General features: G+C 37.2%; 1 protein-coding gene across 3 annotated transcripts in view; it reads left to right on the top strand.

The window, feature by feature from the left end:
- The window catches only part of Wdr37 (WD repeat domain 37), a 62,875-nt gene that overhangs the window by 10,788 nt on the left and 33,791 nt on the right, over positions 1-18,296 (top strand). For all 3 annotated transcript variants that reach the window (XM_027405078.2, XM_027405076.2, XM_027405077.2), the window contains exons 3-9: positions 3,902-3,998; positions 7,301-7,396; positions 7,687-7,751; positions 11,537-11,672; positions 14,069-14,140; positions 16,340-16,384; positions 18,044-18,120. In XM_027405078.2, the coding sequence (XP_027260879.1) occupies positions 3,902-3,998; positions 7,301-7,396; positions 7,687-7,751; positions 11,537-11,672; positions 14,069-14,140; positions 16,340-16,384; positions 18,044-18,120 (588 nt within the window). The remainder of the gene's footprint in view (positions 1-3,901; positions 3,999-7,300; positions 7,397-7,686; positions 7,752-11,536; positions 11,673-14,068; positions 14,141-16,339; positions 16,385-18,043; positions 18,121-18,296) is intronic.

The raw sequence follows: 18,296 nt of genomic DNA, 5'->3' as shown, positions 1-18,296 counted from the left end.
GGCTTCTTTTTTTTTAATTTTAATTTTTTTCTTTCTTTTATTTGTTTTTTCTTTGCCACAGCATGTATTTTTCCTTTCTGTTGTTTTGAGAGAGGATCTTGCTATATATAGGCCACTCTGACCTTGGATTTGGGATCCTTCTGTCACAGCTCCTCAAGAACTGGGATTACACATGCTGCACCTTATCTAGCTTTTGCATAAATGCTTCTGATCTACAGTTGGTTGACTCTACAGGTGTAAAACTTGTGAATATAGAGGATCAACTCTGCCCTTGTCTACTTTCTATAGAAAATTACGTTTTAATCTAGTGATAGATATAAAAATAGCGTTGACAGTATTTACTTTGCTAGGTGGTTGTAACAAAGTGCCATAAACTATGTTACTTAGACAACATAAATTAATTTTTTCATAATTCTGGAGGATGAAAGCCAAGATCAAGGCATGGAAGGACCTCCTAAGTCCTTGTAGCTTGTAGGTGTAGCTTGCATCTTCATGGTCTTTCCTCTTTGTGTGTTTTCCTTAACTCTTGTGAGGTTACTACTCATAATTAGTTAGGATCACCATTATGACTGCATTTGACTGGTCATTTCAGTAAAGATTTTGACTCTTATAGTCACATTAGGGATATTCAGGTTTGAGACACAATTCATCCATTTAAGAGAGTAAAATTATAGCTGTGTGTCAGGATTTCTTTGATGATGGAAGTCTTATTGCCTTTGATAAAGATGCCACAAGTGTAATATGTAAGCAGTTAAACATGATTGGTATGATTTAGTACTTAAAATGTAGATTAAATAACATAATTACATTGACATTTAAATAGCCATCTGTAGCTGGTGGCTACTAATTGGACAGTGTAGGTAAACAATCTAAAATGGTACCTAAAGTTTTTTGATTTACATCCATTTCTAGCAGTGAAAATTCTACTTTGTTTGCTGGCATATTCTAAATTTGTTCTTAGTGTTGTCTTCCATTGTGATGTAGTATAAGATGGTAATTGTGTCTCACAGTAGGCATTTCAAAGGTCATTCATAGGTCCTTCACTTGAGCAACCTAGACCTGTACACCATCTACTGGCTCTCTGAGTTTCCCATCTTAGCTAGACAGTTTGTTTACTGAAGTTATTTGGAGTGGAATCGACCAGCATGATCTGTGATTGGCCTCTGCGAATAAAACAATAAGTGTTTGATACTGCAGCCAGCATGGTAGGTATAAAGTGAACTCCTGTGGGAAAACAGAGATGTGCTTACTGTCAGTAGTCTTGATTATAGGAGTAATCACTTTAGACACAGTGTTTAGCAGTGCTCTTTTGGTTATTAGGGAATAGTTTCAAAATGAAGGTGAAGGTTGATTGCCATGATATTATATTAGGTTAATGTTCTGTCTTAATTTGTAAGTGTAAAATTTTTTAGAGAGATGTTAAGATTACCAGTTCTGCCAGATTCAGTGTTTAAGGTAACGTGTATATTTAAAATAGTTTACAAAATTTAAGTGAGAACACGTGATTATTGAAAAACTCAAATTGTGGAAATGTTCACTGTTTTCTAAAATTTATAGTCCTAAGAAGTTAACCTGAGGTGGAATTTACTAAATATTGTGTATATGGATATTTTTTCTTTTTTTTAAATTTAAATTAGAAACAAGCTTCTTTTACATGTCAGTCTCAGTTCCCTCTCCCTCCCCTCCTCCCTTACCCCTCACCAACCCCCTATCCCATCCCCTTTCTGCTCCCCAGGGAGGGTGAGACTTTCCATGGGGTAATCTTCAGAGTCTGTCATATCATTTGGAGCAGGGCCTAGACCCTCCCCAGTGTGTCTAGGCTGAGAGAGTATCCCTCTACATAGAGAGGGCTCCCAAAGCCCATTTGTGTACTAGGAGTAAATACTGATCCACTACCAGTGATCCCATAGATTGTCCAGACCTCCAAACTGACCTCCTTGTTCAGGGGGTCTGGAACAGTCCTATGCTGATTTCCCAGCTATCAGTCTGGGGTCCATGAGCTCCCCCTTGTTCAGGTCAGCTGTTTCTGTGGGTTTCTCCAGCCTGGTCTTGATACCTTTGCTCATCACTCCTTCTCTGGGATTGAATTCCAGAGTTCAGCTCTGTGGGTGTCTGCTTCTGCTTTGTATGGATATTTTTAAATTTGCAACTTACCAGGTCTCAACAGTTGGTATTGTATATAAGCATGAAAAGTAACTTGAAGATTATACTGATATTTCTCAAATATTGGAACATTAATATAGACATGCTTGAGAATTTTATTTTTGAAAATACTTTTTGTGCTGGGGAATAGTGGGGCACAGATACTAATTATGTAGATAGTGTCTTAGTGGAGGTTAGAATAGGAAATAGACATATCAAATAGCCTTCTATTTATTAGTAGTGTTGAGGAAACTTAAATTTGTGAACTTTCTTTGGTGTCTTGGAAGCAATCATATGTTTAACTTGGGAATATGTTGCAGATGTTGCTTCCTGTTGTCTTCACTTTACCTTTTAGATAGAGACTGGAAGTAGGAGGAAAAATGTGTAAAGGTGTGAAGGATGTGCCCTACTTTATATGTTAACTAAACTGCTAGACATTTTGTTTTTGTAGGCAAGATTTCTTTTCCCCCTCTTCATAATAGTTTTAGTTACAGAGTTATAGGAAGTCTCTAGTTTGTTTTGGTTGAAGCACAATGGAGCTAATTAGGTGATGAGGCAGATCTTTCTTTTAGTGTATAGCCCATTAAAATAGTGCCTTTAAATTTTATTTATTTATTTATTTATTTATTTATTTATTTATTGGGATTTTTTTGAGGCAGGGTTTCTCTTGTGGCTTTCGAGGCTGTCCTGGAACTAGTTCTTTGTAGACCAGGCCTGTAGATCCGCCTGCCTCTGCCTCTTGAGTGCTGGAATTACCTGTGTGTGCCACCACCGCCCGGCTTATTTATTTATTTATTTATTTAATAGCATGTGGTAGAGCCTAAAGACTATTTGTAACATAGTTACACTTTTGGGAATGGTTTTGCTTCTCTATGAATTTGGAAATTTTTGAATAAAGTAAGCTTATGTTCCTCCTGTGTCAATGCAAAGCAGAGCTTTTCCTCCAAAAAGAAAATTTTACTCTAAGTCAAATATGTGTGACCAAGGCCCAGGAACATAGATGGTGTTCACCTGAATAATCCGTTCTAGTGTGGAAGAGGGTACAAGACCTCTTGAGTCATATAACAGAAGAATGACATACATCAGTGCACTGGCCAGATGTATTTTGGGGACATCTGTCTGGTAGGCAGACTACAGTGGGTGGGTTTCAGATGTTCTGACATTCTTAGCTGTAAGGTTGGTGGATGCTTGAGGTGTTCCAGTGCCTTCCAAAAGGTTTACCTAGCTATTAGGATGTTAGATCAGCTACAGAGGTTGATCATAAATGGCTGTTAAAGAGAACTGAAGGTAGTTTCAAATCATGTGGGTTCTCAGTCTAAAACGTTACATATCTACAATCATGATGTTCTGGTTTGTCAGTCAGTCTTTTACGATCTTTAGCACATATATGACTTCTTCAGAGAATTGTGTTCACACATGTAAAAGGAAAAGTTATTTTACAAAATGTTTGCTCTTAAATCTTGTATTCCTCTAGGAATACATTTTGATTATTATTTCCTTTGTAGAAACTTGAATCTTAAAAAAAAAAATTGTGTATTGGGCATTGAATCCAAGGTGCATGCTAAGTACATGCTCTCACTGAGCTACATACCTAGCTAAATTTTAAATTCTTTAAACCCTCATTTTCATAAGCAATAAAATATATGATGTTATAAAGAGTTTAAGGTAAATGATAATTCACTTAGAAAAAAATACATTGTTGCCTGGTATTAAAGTGATTATTTCATCCATTTTAAACAAAAATATTTGTCTTGTACAGGATTCCAAACTGCCTTCCTCAGTCCGAAGTACATTGCTGGAACTGTTTGGTCAGATAGAAAGAGAATTTGAAAATCTTTACATCGAAAACTTAGAATGTGAGTATCTCCTATCAGTGTATTTAAAACATGGTTACCTCTACATAGAATCTTTGAGAATAATGTTTGTGGGTTGAGATTCATCACTATTATTTTCTATTTTGTTGTTAAACATGCCGACTTAAACATATTAGTGGGGCTGGGGAGGTGGTTCAGCAGTTAAGACCCCTCGCTGCTCTTCCAGAAGTTCTGGGTTCAGTTCTGAGCACCTGCATGACTGTTCATAATAGTTCATAATTTCAGTGGCAGGAGATCTGATGCCCTCTTCTGTGGTATATGGACATACACATAAAAATGATTAACTTCAGTTCTTTGGGCCTAGCATGATTCTTGCCAGGATGGTGTCCTGGCAGAGTTATCTTCCTTTCTGGAGCCTGTAGGGACAAACATCTCCTGCTCGTTTGTATGGTGACAGAGTGCAGTCAATTGTGCTTTTAGGAAAGGCCCCTTCATCACTGTCTTTGGCTAATGTGCCTATCTCCTTTGGTGATGTGATAGTCTCTCTTGTTTCCTCTTTGACTTGCCTTTCTATTTGTTCCAGTGCTACGGATGTGTGACTTGATACTCCAGGGTGACCTCCTTACTTGCAGAACCCCTGAACTTGTAGAGTGACATGGTTAATAGGTTATAGGGCTGGGCCCTGAGAATCTTTGAGGAAGTCATCAGATTGACCAATCAAAATTATGGTTTTACATAAAATGAATGCATTTCATTTTTCTAATTTTTTTTTTTTTTTGGTTTTTCAAGACAGGATTTCTCTGTGTTACATCTCTGACTTTCCTGGAGCTCACTCTGTAGACCAGGCTGGCCTTGAACTCACAGAGATCCACCTGTCTCTGCCTACTGTGTGCTGGGATTAAAGATATGTGCCACCACCACCAGGTGCATTTCATTTTTCATATACTAAGTATACCATAAATTATATAAACTTTAGTATATCATCTGAAAATTTCCCAAACCACGCTATGTGTGTGTGTGTGTGTGTGTGTGTGTGTGTGTGTGTTTGTGTGTGTATGTGTGTGTGTATGAGCCAAAGGGAGATTATATATTACATATATATAAATATATATTACACACACACACACACACACACACACACACACACACACACCTACACAGAAAGATCCTGTCTCAAAAAAAACCAAAATAAATAAAAATTAGGTACTATGTATAGCATCTGATTTTAAGATTTTTTTTTTTTTTTTTTTTTAAGTATCAGAGTTTTAGCAACTGAAATATTTTGGATGTTTTCACTGTGATTTAAGACATTCACATCACAAAGTACCTCCTCCCCCAGTTAAAATAATAAAAATAAATCTTTAACAAAATTACTAATGTTGGAAGGTACTTTAACTCTGTGTTGCCTAGCACTCGGGTTTTGGTGGTTCCTTGTTACCCATATGATAAAGACCAAGTTTCTTTTCCTTTTTTTTTTTTTTTTTTTTTTTTTTTTGGTTTTTTGAGACAGGGTTTCTCTGTGTAGCTTTGGAGCCTATCTTGACACTGGCTGTGTAGACCAGGCTGGCCTCAAACTCACAGAGATCCGCCTGCCTCTGCCTCAGGAGTGCTGGGATTAAAGGCGTGTGCTACCAACACCAGCTCTTTTTTTTTAATTTTTTTTAAAGATTTATTTATTATTATGTATACAGTGTTTTGACATATGGGCATGCGAGAAGAGGGCATCAAATGTCATTATAAATGGTTGTGAGCCACCATGTGGTTGCTGGGGATTGAACCCAGGACCTCTGGAAGAGCAGTTAGTGTTCAACCTCTGAGCCATCTCTCCAGCTCCAATGAATGTTCCCTCCCTCCCTCCCTCCCTCCCTCCCTCCCCCTCCCCTCCTCCCTCCCCTCCCTCTCTTCTCTTTTTCTCTTTCTTCCTTCCTTCCTTCCTTCCTTCCTTCCTTCCTTCCTTCCTTCCTTTCTTTCTTTCTTTCTTTCTTTCTTTCTTTCTTTCTTTCTTTTTCTTTTTGAGACAGGGTTTCTTTAGCTTTGGTGCTTGTCCTGGAACTTGCTCTGTAGACCATGCTGGTCTCGTACTCACAAAGATCTGCCTGCCTCAGCCTCCCAAGCGCTGGGATTAAAATTGTGCCACCACCACCACCTGGCAAAGTCCCAGTTTCTTAGCCTGGGTGCTGTATGGAGACTTTTGTCCTCAGCCGGTTCATGCCCTAGAGTCCCAGGGAGCTTCTTGGTATTCTGGCAAGCATGTCTATCCTAGAGTTGGGTGGACCTGTGTTTACCCAGCTATGCCAGCTTAGTACTTAGTGCTTTTAGACCAGTTAACTTCCCTGGACAAGTCTCTTCTCAGTTTCCCAGTGTGGATGCCTGAGGCTGCTTGTTTCTCATAGCAAGGAGAATCATAGTTTTCTGTATCTTCAATTATTATGTTCGTTGTAATGGTCCATCTTTATGTTTCTCTTCCCATATTTATGTTTTTATGACACTCCCTGTCCTGCATTTCCTATTAATTTTTCATTCTGGAATTTTAAGATCTTTGTTATACATAATCCTCATGTGGAGATTCCCTAGTGTCATATACCAGTAGATACATATTGTTACTATACTATTTCCTCATTTGCAGTACCCTCAAGTAAACTATAATTATTTCACTGAATTTCAGACAGTATTAGAATGTTTTGAAGTGCATGAAACCAGCAAAAAAGAAGCTATGTTGAATAAGAATTTGGATATGCAGGTGTTCTGCTTGCGACCCTGAGAGTAACATCTTCACAGGGTCACAAGAGTGAGCTTTCATTTATTTATTTTTAAAGATTGGCTCTCATGCAGTCCAGACTGGCCTTGAACTTGAAATGTAGCTGAGAATGACCCTTCTGATTATCTTGTCTCTACCTTCTAAGTGCTGAGATTGGAGGCATCCACACACAGTATATATGGTGCATAGATGAAAACCCAGGCCCTCATGCATGCTGGGAGAGCACTCCACCCACTGAGCTTTATCCCCAGCACTGATGTTTTGTTCTTGGAATGATACCTGGAATGATGGCTTGAGTGTTTGGAAACTATCAATTACCACCTTGCTTTTTAGAATACTTTTCACATCTTTTTTTGACAGTCCTAACTCACAACATTCTTTTTTTTTTTTTTTTTTGCAGATTTTTTTTATTTGAATTAGAAACAAGATTGTTTTACATGACAGTCCCAGTTCCCTTCTCCCTCCCATCCTCCTCTACCACCTCCCCAAACGCACAACATTCTTAGGTAAATTTTAGAAGCAATGAGTATGTTTGAATGTAAGACCAATTTTTACAATTTTTTAAAAAAATGTTTTTAATTTCCAGTGCGCAGAGAAATTGATACTCTTAATGAACGCTTAGCTGGTGAAGGACAAGCGATCGATGGGGCAGAATTGAGTAAGGGCCAGCTCAAAACAAAAGGTAAAATAAATACTTGTAAAGTATTACACATAGATTACTTGTCAAGGGAACTGGGATTTAATGAAGGACATTGACTCATTTGCTTTCCACTATCAGCTAAACTTGGAATACATAATTCAGATATAGGTCAGATGAGAAAGAGCTTGGGTCCCTCTTCCAGTTCTGCTGTTGTTCCTGTGACATGGTGGGTACACAGATCTGAGTTTCCCTTTCTGCAACATAGCTCTACTTTGCAATGCTGTGGTTCTTGAGTTTGAGGGTATTTGACTGTCAATTCTCTGTCTCCACAGCCAGTCACAGTACCAGTCAGCTTTCTCAGAAGCTAAAGACCACCTATAAGGCTTCCACCAGCAAGGTATGCAAGGCACTGGCTCTGGAGCCAGTCATGTGGTGTTTACGGTGTGCAGATGTATACTTTAACTTGCATATTTTCCAGTTAGAAATGTGTAATAGAAAAATGTCTGGTTTCTAAAACAACCGTTGCTAAATGACTACAGTATGTAGATGCTTAAATACTAACTTCAGTGGGATCAATGTAGTGTGCATTAGTAATTTTTTGTCTTTAGAAGAACAATACATTTTGTATTGTTAATTGACTTGTTAAAAAGTATATGGATTCAGATAGATAATAGATAACTATATGGAGTGAAATTCTATATGGGCTAAAGTTACATTTTCACTATTATTTTTCAGTTTTCTAAGTATGAGAAGGAAGTGAGGGTATGCTTCTGAGGCATGTGAGGACAGTCAAGGATTTTTCAAAGAAAGTGCCTAGTACTGACTTGAAGTGGCAAGGATTTAATTGTTTTTAAAGTTATTATATAATAGTATTTTGAGCTAATATTATACATCTCTAATTTGTAATATTTTGATTATGTAAAAGATTAATTACATAACTTTGAATGTATACTCTTTGTGTTGAATGTGAGGGGAAAAATTGAAATTTGTACTATGATTACATAAGTATTACCAGCTTTTTATTTATCATTGTCTTGGGCTGGCAGTCATTTATTTGGCAGAAGTGATGAGGTTAACTGTAGTTAAGAGGGGAACTCTAGCCTTTCTGCCTTCTCTCCTTATTTAAAAATTCTTGGTAATAATTATTTAGAAGAGAGCATGAGTATTGTTGACATTTTCTAACTGTATTTTGATAACATCTGGAATGTAAATTGCTGTTTAATTGGAGTTTTGTTTGTTGTAATGTCTAGTTCACCCTAGTTTTGAAATTTGTAATTAACTTCAGTTTTTCTTCAAAATGAAGTATAATATTATGTTCTTCACTTCTTGTTACATTATCTTGAATTAAATAGGTTATTCTGATGCTTGCAATTTTGTGTATACAATGTGTGGTCTTAGGATCCAAAACTTTGTGGTTATTTCTGAAATAGAGGAAGATATGCTTATATAGCAGTCTTTTACCATGAGCAATAAGAACAAGGTTTGGACAAAGGTAAGGGCATGCACAGTAGTATTTTGCTTTAAAAATATATTAGAACTATTTAACAGCAGTTATTTTAGGATTAGAATATGCCAGAAGCATATTCCTAATGGACTTTACTGCAGTTTGTACGCTCTATGTACTCATCTTAAAAAATAATGAAACACAACACACCTGAAAATTGAAGAAATAATTTGGTAACGATATATTCTGATTTGTATCACAGCATGGATTCTTGGTATTAAAGCTAAGCACGAATGCAACAAGAACATGCTACAGTCTAGATTCATTACTTGCCCTCCTTGTGACTCAGAGCCATGAAAGGCAAGTAGCATGTTTGGTGAGACAGTGGGAGCACAGAAGTGTATGAAGTAAACCTGGAGAGGTTTTTCCCTTCCCTGGGCTGCTCATGACTGATTGCTAATGCTTATGGGCTGGGGTCGGGGGAAAACAGTCTACTCTGAAAACTACTTTAAAGAAACCAGTGGAGATGTTTGCAAATATTCTTTAGAAAGTATTTTTGTAGTGGGAAAGGGCCTTTCTGATTCATTGAAGTACTGATTCATTCAATTAGGATGATGGGAAAACATCACTCTATTGCTTTTTTCTGCTGTTGTTCTGTCCAAATGTTCCTTCTAAGTAATTCAGTTGTTTCATTGGGTCTCTTTGTAATCTTGACCAAGTCAGTTTTTTTTTTTTTTTATTTTAAATTGAGACAGGGTCTCTCTATGTTGTCCTGGCTGCCCTGGAACTCCTTGTGTGGATGAGGCTGGCCTAGAACTATCAGAGATTCTCCTGCCTCTGCCTTCTGAGTGTTGGGATTAAAGGCATGCTCTACCATGCCTGGCTTAAGTCAGTGTCTGTTTTGTTTTTTAAACGTAATGAGCATTATGGAAGTGGTATATGAGGTGGTATGCCACAGTATTCTTGAAAAGCATATTATCCTGTTTCTGAAGTATACAGTTGAATTTCCCATGGTAGTGCCTCTTCCATTCTACCCTGTGTATGGGGTAGGTAAGAAATATGGCAGTAATTTCTTATAACAGCTTTATTTATACTAGAAATGTTGAGAGATTTGGAAAATGAAATTTATCACAGCTTAGGAAGCTGGCGAGTTTTATGTGGTATGTAACTTCTCTGTCTCTAAAATGTACTATTTGGCATCTTAGTGGTATTTTCTGTAAGCACAAGTTTACATACAGTGTAGAGGGATACTTTTGTTGATTTTAGGAAGGAGACTAGCTTTTAGAAAGATAAGATGACAATAATGAGTTTGAGGTTTGAACAAGTCATTTTCTATTTTCTGTAAAATTTAAACCAAGTTAAATAGAATTGACTTATATTATTTGTAAAATTTCAGTCTCTTAACTAAGCATTTTGTTTTTGTCCTTACTATTGGGGAAAGCACATACCCAATTAATGTAACAGATTGTGTCTGCATGTGTTTATGTAAGAGTAAATTTATATACATGTCCTAGGCTTTGCAGAATCATTGTTAAAAGCAAGCTGTATGAATCCATTAATTTTTGTTTTTGTTTTTTTGCTTGATTTATAGATTAATTATTTTTTACATTTTTTTCTGATTTACTTAAAAGTTGATATGTTTTCATTTATATGAAGCAGCTTCATGACCAAAGTTTAAAGAAATCTTTGGATTTAGTTTCTTCCTCACTTTAAAGTCTTTATTATGAGGGAAATGACAATTGTTATATGTGTCATTATATGGATCAGTACCTTACTGAGTGTTCCTCATTGTCTGTATCATCTCATGTCTGTTTCCCATTAGAATATGAGCTTCTAAAAGGCCCTTGTATCTCTCAGTGCTGTCTCCATCCAGCATGGCACGTGGCTTCAAGCAAGTGCTCAATAAACAATTTTTAATAAACCTTCTCATCTGCTACATGTGTGGTCATTTGATTCCTCTTACAGCATGGGCTTTTTTTGTTTTGATATGTGGTTGGTATAAAAAGATCAAATTCATGAAAAAATGAAGTTATTCTGTGAACACAAGCTTTAGTGTTAGTAGTTCGGGGTATTTTTTTTTTTTTATTTTTCAGTTTTTTTTTTTGTTTTTTCAAGACAGGGTTTCTCTGTGTAGCTTTGGAGCCTATCCTGGCACTCGCTCTGGAGACCAGGCTGGCCTCGAACTCATAGAGATCCGCCTGCCTCTGGCTCCCTAGCGCTGGGATTAAAGGCGTGCTCTACCAACGCCCAGCTTCAGGGTATTTTTTTTCTCAAATTTTTCATGTCTGTTTCTCTAGTCTCTGTCTCTGTCTCTGTCTCTGTTTCTCTCTCTCTCTCTCTCTCTGTCTCTCTCTCTCTGTCTTTCTCTCGTCTCTCTCTGTGTGTATATGTGTGTTTTAAAGATGGAAAATTTTGTTTGGTGATTGAGATTTGGGGAAGAGTGACTTGCAAGGCCCACCTGTGCCTTTCTTCTGCAGTGAGATGTTACCTGTCTGACTCCTGTGCACTAATGGAGTGGGGAGAATTTTCTGAAGCCTCTGATAATGAGCTGAGTGAGAGCAGCTTTATTGCTTGAGGCATCTCAGTTCTGTTCATACTTGTATTATATTCCGTTAGTGTTTCCAGTATCCTGTTAAATTACTTACACATTTTCAAGACATCATTTTGCTGTTTTGCCTTTTTTAACTTAGAGAAATTTAATTCAGTGTTTAAAAGTGCTTTTTTTCTTCTCAATTTAGATTGTTTCCAGCTTTAAGACAACCACATCAAGGGCCATCTGCCAGCTTGTGAAGGAGTATATTGGCCACAGGGATGGCATCTGGGATGTCAGTGTTGCAAGGACACAGCCTGTGGTTCTTGGGACAGCGTCTGCTGGTGAGCCAGACACTGTTGAAGCTGGCTTATTGAGATGTGGCTTTGATTGATAACTTATAAAAGTGACTTATGGTTAGCAGTGGCAGAGCAGGTCCTGGAAACAAAAGTGTTCGAAGAGTTATTGAAACCAAAGCTTTTGGATCCAGGTGTGGTAGTATGTGCCAAAATCCCAGCACTTGAGGCGGAGGCAGGAGGATCAAGTTCCAGGCCAGCATAGGCTGTGATATAAAGCCCTGTCACACAGTCTCTCAAATAAAAATGAAGTGAAGAGAAAAGGAAAAGAAAAGGAAAAACATTTGCCTTGGCGTGGGAGCACCCATTTCTCCTGAGACGTGTAGTCTTCCTTTGTAGTAGTCCTTTGGGTGATGTCACAGTCAAGGCTGAACTTCTGTTTTTGAGGTAATAGATACTTGGCTTCAATTAAGTTATGTGAGAGTGATTGATTTGAATGTAGAAACAGTATAGGTGGGATAGTTTTATATATATATAAATGTTATATATAATATAAATGTTTTATATATATATATATATATATATATATATATATATATTATATAATTTTTTTTTCTTTTTTGATTGACTTTGTTCCTGTTCAGGCCAGATGTGCTTCTGATTTGAGGACAGGCTTGTCATTTTTCTTCCAGCAATGGAGGGAAAGGGTTATGCTAACAACTAAAAAATGCGTATTCTCTAGACTGTTGAGTTGTCCAGGATGCTGTTCTGAAGTGGTGAATAACTGATATGAAATCCTTAAGGTTAGGATAACTTTTAATAGATAAATGCCAGCCAACAGCAAGCCAGAGCACGTCAAAGCAGCAAGGCAAGAGAGCTCTCATATGCCTTGTGTGTTCCTTTAAAACCTCTCCCTCATCACCCTGACATCACCTTGATCACACCCTGATGGGTGTTGTCGTCAAACAGACCTGTAGCCACGCCATAGGAGGCGTTATGGTGTCTCCCTACTTGGTGATAATAGGCTTAAGGCCTTGGCAATGGGTTTCAGAAATAGGAACCTGGGGTCTGGAAGGGAAGGAAGAAGGGTCCTTAAGGCGAACTAGGATTGGTTGGTGGTGAGTAGCAACCACTGGAGTGGAAATATCACATACTTGGGGATCCACTGGATAAGGGAGGGTAGGGACAGGACAGTCTGAGATAGTGTCTCGAGCCTTTACCAGGTTTTGACCTGGGAGGAATGACAAACTCAGCGAACTGGTCTCCCTACACTGCTCTTTGGGGTCACAGGGTAGGTCTCACCACTAACATGATAATTTATGAAAGCTCAGATTAGTCTAACATCCTACCTCTTCAGATACAACTGAGTGGCTGTTGAAATGACTTTCTTAGCTGTGAGAAGTTACTTTCTCACCAGATTCTGAGTTTTTAAAAAAATTTTTTTTTTGGTATTTTGAGAAAGGGTTTTACTGTGTAGCCCTGGCTGTCCTGGAACTTGCTTTGTAGGCCAGGCTGGCCTTGAACTCACAAGAGATCTGCCCGCTTCTGCTGCCCAAATGCTGGGATTAAAGGAATGCACCATCACCACCTGGCCTGGATTCTGATTTTTAAAAGTAAAGAGACATGAGAAACCTAAATAGAGTGTTAAGAGTTTTTCTTTCCTGTTTGTAGTTGTGCTCGTTCTTAAACATCTTGGATGGTTTGAAAGTATTAGTTAAAAAGAAGAGGGGGTAACTTCTAATATTTCTGAAATTTCCTTTGGATAATTGACTACTATTCCTTCTTAGAAATGTCTTTAATTCTCCCTTAATGCTTGTGAGAGGAAAAGGTTCAAAGGAATAACCATTATTTCATATAATTTAACTGAATTTGGAGGCTAATTGAATTTGAGAATTACAAAATATTCTGGAAAGTTCTAATACTAGGATAAAATAATGGAACTCTGATATAAATGACTTCTGCATGCCAGTTTCACACATGATGGCCTTGGTATAATGGTCCACTAAGATGTCAGGTCCAGTTGTCCTTTTTCCTATTCTGTGGCTTCAGATAAGTCACAACATTTTTCTTAGGATAATTGAATTGTACAAAGCAGTAGAATCAAAGTTGCAAGAACTGTTTGGGGGACTGGAGCAATGACTCCATTAAAAACATTGGCTGTTCCTCCAGAGACCCAAAATTGAGTTTTGATTTTTCAACACCCACATGGTGGCTCACAACTGTCTTTTAACTCTAGTCCCAATGGATCTAGTACCCTCTTCTGTCCTACAAGGGTACTGCATACATAGACTTACATGTAGGCAAAAATGCCCATATACATAAAAGAAAACTAAATTAAAAATACCTATTAGGTTGATGTGGCTTACCAATTTTAGAATATTATTGTATTTTTAAAGAGATTATAAAATTAGTGATGGCTAAGTTATGACTTCTTCATCTTGTAGATCACACGGCTTTGTTGTGGAGCATAGAGACTGGCAAATGCCTTGTCAAATACGCTGGCCATGTGGGCTCAGGTAAGCATTTTTCTAAAAGAGCACAATAATCAGTAGCTGTGTTTTTCTGGTTCCTTTAAAAAATTTCTCATACTACCAACTATATTAGTAGAAAGTTTTATACTTGACATAAAATTTTAATAGTTTGGTGGTTAGGGGACAATGTAATGTAGTCAGACTAGATAAACTGTTCTTAACCTTGTATGAATAATAAAGGGAAAAATTTTAACGTCTAAGCAGTGCTACTAGTCCTCAGTGTATAACTTTATAATTATTATAAACCATGTGTTAGAGATTAATGTGTAATACTTCAGTCAGGCAAACTAAACGATGCTCCCATGACTGTGTGTTTGGGTTTGTATTTTATATATTTTATAGTCGCTTTTTTCTGCCTCTGCAGTTATACGTGGGTACTAACAATGTTTTGATTAAATTTTATTCTTGTACTTTTCTCCCAAACATTTGTAAACAACTTCCATTTAGAATGTCTTCATCCAGTCTCTATGAAAGGCTGCCCACCTTTTCATTCCCCTCCTCTTCTAGTTACCACTGTTCCCATAGCTCCCAAGGTAGTCTTGTTATTGGCACTTAAGTCCATGAGTGCATGCACCTCTGTGTGTGTGTGTGTGTGTGTGTGTGTGTGTGTGTGTGTGTGTGTGTGTGTGTATGTATGTATGTATGTATGTTTGTATGTATGTGTATGTGATTTTCTTCTCCACTGTGCCTGTGGCTGTCTTAAAAATTCATAGAAATCAGCAGGACAAAGGCTAGAACAGAATGTGAATTTAATGATGAGACAGTATCCTTGGGAAAGGGACTTGGGTTGCTTCCATTCTCTTACAGGAACTTTTTTTTTTTTTTTTAACTAAGTCCATCTGAAGAAAATGGGGTTTAAAGAGCCTCACTTTTGAAAGAGTCGTCGTTATCATCATCTTTCTTTTTTTCTTTTCCTTTTTTTTTTTTTTTTTTTTTTTGTATATAAGATCCCTACTCATTCCTGTCCTGAGTTTTTTTTTAGCCCCAGATTCATTCCTTTGGTATTTATATAGAGTGGAAGCCTCTTTTGTTTTGAGGGGTCAGCTTCAGATGGACTCTTGCGTTTCTGTTAAAACACAGTAATTCTCCCAGTGGAGAAAAGGTGACAGTTTAGTAGCCAAAGAGAGGGATACAGTGTGTCTATTGAGAATGTCTCCATTCACATTGGAGTTAGCTTAGGCTCACATTTATAGACTCAACATCTCCACAGGGGCTTTTTTCCCTAAAAAACAAACAGACAAAAACAAAACAAAAAAGCAAGGCAGGGACATGAAGGCTGGTTCTTCATAGGGTGACTTGAATTCAGCTCCCTGGTCAGACTGATGGTGGTTTTAATCCATTCTAAAACATGGGATTTCTTTAGGAAAGTCCTAGGTAGACGGACCTATAATCTTTTTAGTACCCAACTAGTTCCATTAAACTGGGCTCATGCTTGTTATCTTGCTGGCTATAGATAGTTCATCTGAATATAAGCAAGGAATTTCTTTATTAAGAAAATGAAAGCTTCCTAAGAAAACATTTGCTAGCCAGGCAGTGGTGGCACATGCCTTTAATCCCAGTACTTGGGAGGCAGAGGCAGGAGGATCTCTGTGACTTCGAGTCCAGTCTGAACTACAAAGCTACACAGAGAAACCCTGTCTCAACTTATTATTTTTTTTAAAGAAGAAAACATTTGTCAAAGGTTACCTTTGAGTATCCTAAATGTGGATAAGAAAATGGGAGAACAGTGACCTAATCTCCATTTTTGAGTCTGGTTGGAATTCATTTCTGGGATCTCATTTGTTATGGAATACATCAGGGTTTCTGTAAGCTGGGCAGGGGCAGGGCAAGGCCAGTGGGTGGTGTCTACATACTGCAGTTTGTTTTTGCTTCATGTCATAACCTCATTTTCTTTGTTTCTCTTGATTTATTTTAACTCTAAATTACTTGCCTGTTTATAAAAGTAGATTGTTAATATTCTTATATATTCTGTCATTTAGCATGTTGGTTCATACTTTAGTTTTTTAAAATTATACCTCAGTTCTAACTTACATATTAATTCATGGTTTAATTGAATCAAAGGATCTAATAAACTATCATAGTTTTTTAAAATTTATAGTTCACTTTGTAATACAATAACTAATAAATATTGATAACATGGTTTTGTTATCTTAAACCTGTTCTTGTAATATTTTTATTTTGCAGTAAATTCTATAAAATTTCATCCCTCAGAGCAGTTGGCTCTTACTGGTATGTTGATTTTTTTTCTTTCTTGAATGAAATAATTAATAATCTTAAAACAGCTATAAATTTTATATTTTCTTAGCACTATCAAGATTTATCCATAGCACTTATGAAAGTTAGACAATCTTTCATAGATATTTTATGAATTATTTTTCATTCCTTCCTAGGTAATTTACCTAAGCAGCAGTAACTTTTGTATATCACATCTTAAACTGGCTTTTAAAACCTAGTTTCATTTGCTGCTTTTGGAAGGTAGCCTTTTGTACTGAGGATTATTTCTACAAAATTGTCAGACAGTTGTGGAGTCATATGTTTTAGGGTACAGCTGATAATCTTGGGGAGTATGTGTTGGCTTTGATGGGCCAGAGGTTGCCATGCTTCTGAAAAAGACCAGTTAGTGGGTATATTTGTCTTGACAGACCATATGATATTTCTCCCTGCTCTGTCCTGCTTTTGTAGCATGAAAGTTTGTCTCTGTAGAAGGTGAAGAGACATGACTGTTCATTTACAAAAATGGGGAAATGACTGCCCTTTTCCCATGGACCAGATTCTGCTGAGCCCAGGGTAGAGTATATACGTTGAGATGACAAGGGTGCTCTGTGCAGGTGGAAGATTTAAGAAGGAGCCCAACATGAATACTTTTAGTGTGTGGTGTGCAGAGATTACTCTTATGATCACAGACTTTTCACAAGTGAGAGGGATATGGTGAGATGGCTACTTAAATCATTTCCCAGTCCTAGATGATTATAGCCAATATTTACCTTAATACATATCTGAGGAGTTAAAGCAGTGAAGACACTGAAGGTTTATTGTATGATTGGTAGAGAGGAAAGATATAGACTACTAGCAGTTGGATATGTCTAGATACAAACCAAAGGCTTAGAGAGGTGAAACCTAGTGATATCTAATAAAAAGGAGCTAATACCAGCTTTGAGAGAGATAAAGGAGAAAAGAAAATTAGACTGCAAATATGAAGTGTTGATTTGAAGAGAAACTGGCAGGTTAGGACAGTCAGTTGATTTTGGTCATAACAAATTCACTGTCAGCTCCTGGTAACTTCTTTAGGTAAGTTTTGCAGCAGTGAAGAGAAGATGGAAGGCAGAACACTTTGGCAAGTGCTGAGAATACCACTCTGGGGTGCCTGTGTGGCTGTTCTTTGTTTTCCATTCCTAATCAGTGCACTTGCTTACAGACTTCTGCTAGAAAGAAAAGGACTAGGAAAGCAACACAAATAAGTAATGTTAATAGTAGCATAATAAGTAATAATCAGGCATATTATGAAGTTCTATTAATAGTGAATAGATGGAAATATTCCCTTTCTTGAAACATCTCAGACTGTTATAGTCACAAGTGTAATGCAATAGAATATTTATTACATAGATTAAAAATAAAATCTCTTAACAATTTTTTTCTTAACCTTCAAAGGTTTTCTAAGATGAAAAGTAAAATACATTCTTTAGTAATTGTAATCCTAATTTTGTACCTGTGTTGTATTCTTAATAGCCTTGTACAGTCTGAAATCACTATGTAAATAAAACATATTCACTTTACTAAATGATCACTTAAGTTAGAAAAGCATGATTGATGTTTGGTCACAGTGTAAGAAAGATCACATTTTATGCATGTTTTGCCCAGTGGATAATCTTCCCCCATTTGTCTCTTCAGCTTCTGGAGATCAGACTGCTCATATTTGGAGATACGTGGTACAGCTTCCAACACCTCAGCCTGTTGCCGACACTAGTGTAAGCATGTTTAGTTACACTGACAGTTCACTGTTGGTCTGCTTCTGTAGTAGGACTGTGGATACTTGCAAATTTTCGAATAAGCTAATAGTATCTGGTATGGTTGGATATGGCTTAACTGACTTACATCTTAAATGCGTAGGTAGATGTGAACTGTGGATTTAATTAGCCACCTC

This window comes from Cricetulus griseus, chromosome 3, assembly GCF_003668045.3.
Source record: "Cricetulus griseus strain 17A/GY chromosome 3, alternate assembly CriGri-PICRH-1.0, whole genome shotgun sequence".
Classification (NCBI taxonomy): Eukaryota; Metazoa; Chordata; class Mammalia; order Rodentia; family Cricetidae; genus Cricetulus; species Cricetulus griseus.
This window is presented reverse-complemented; position numbering and strand designations above follow the sequence as displayed.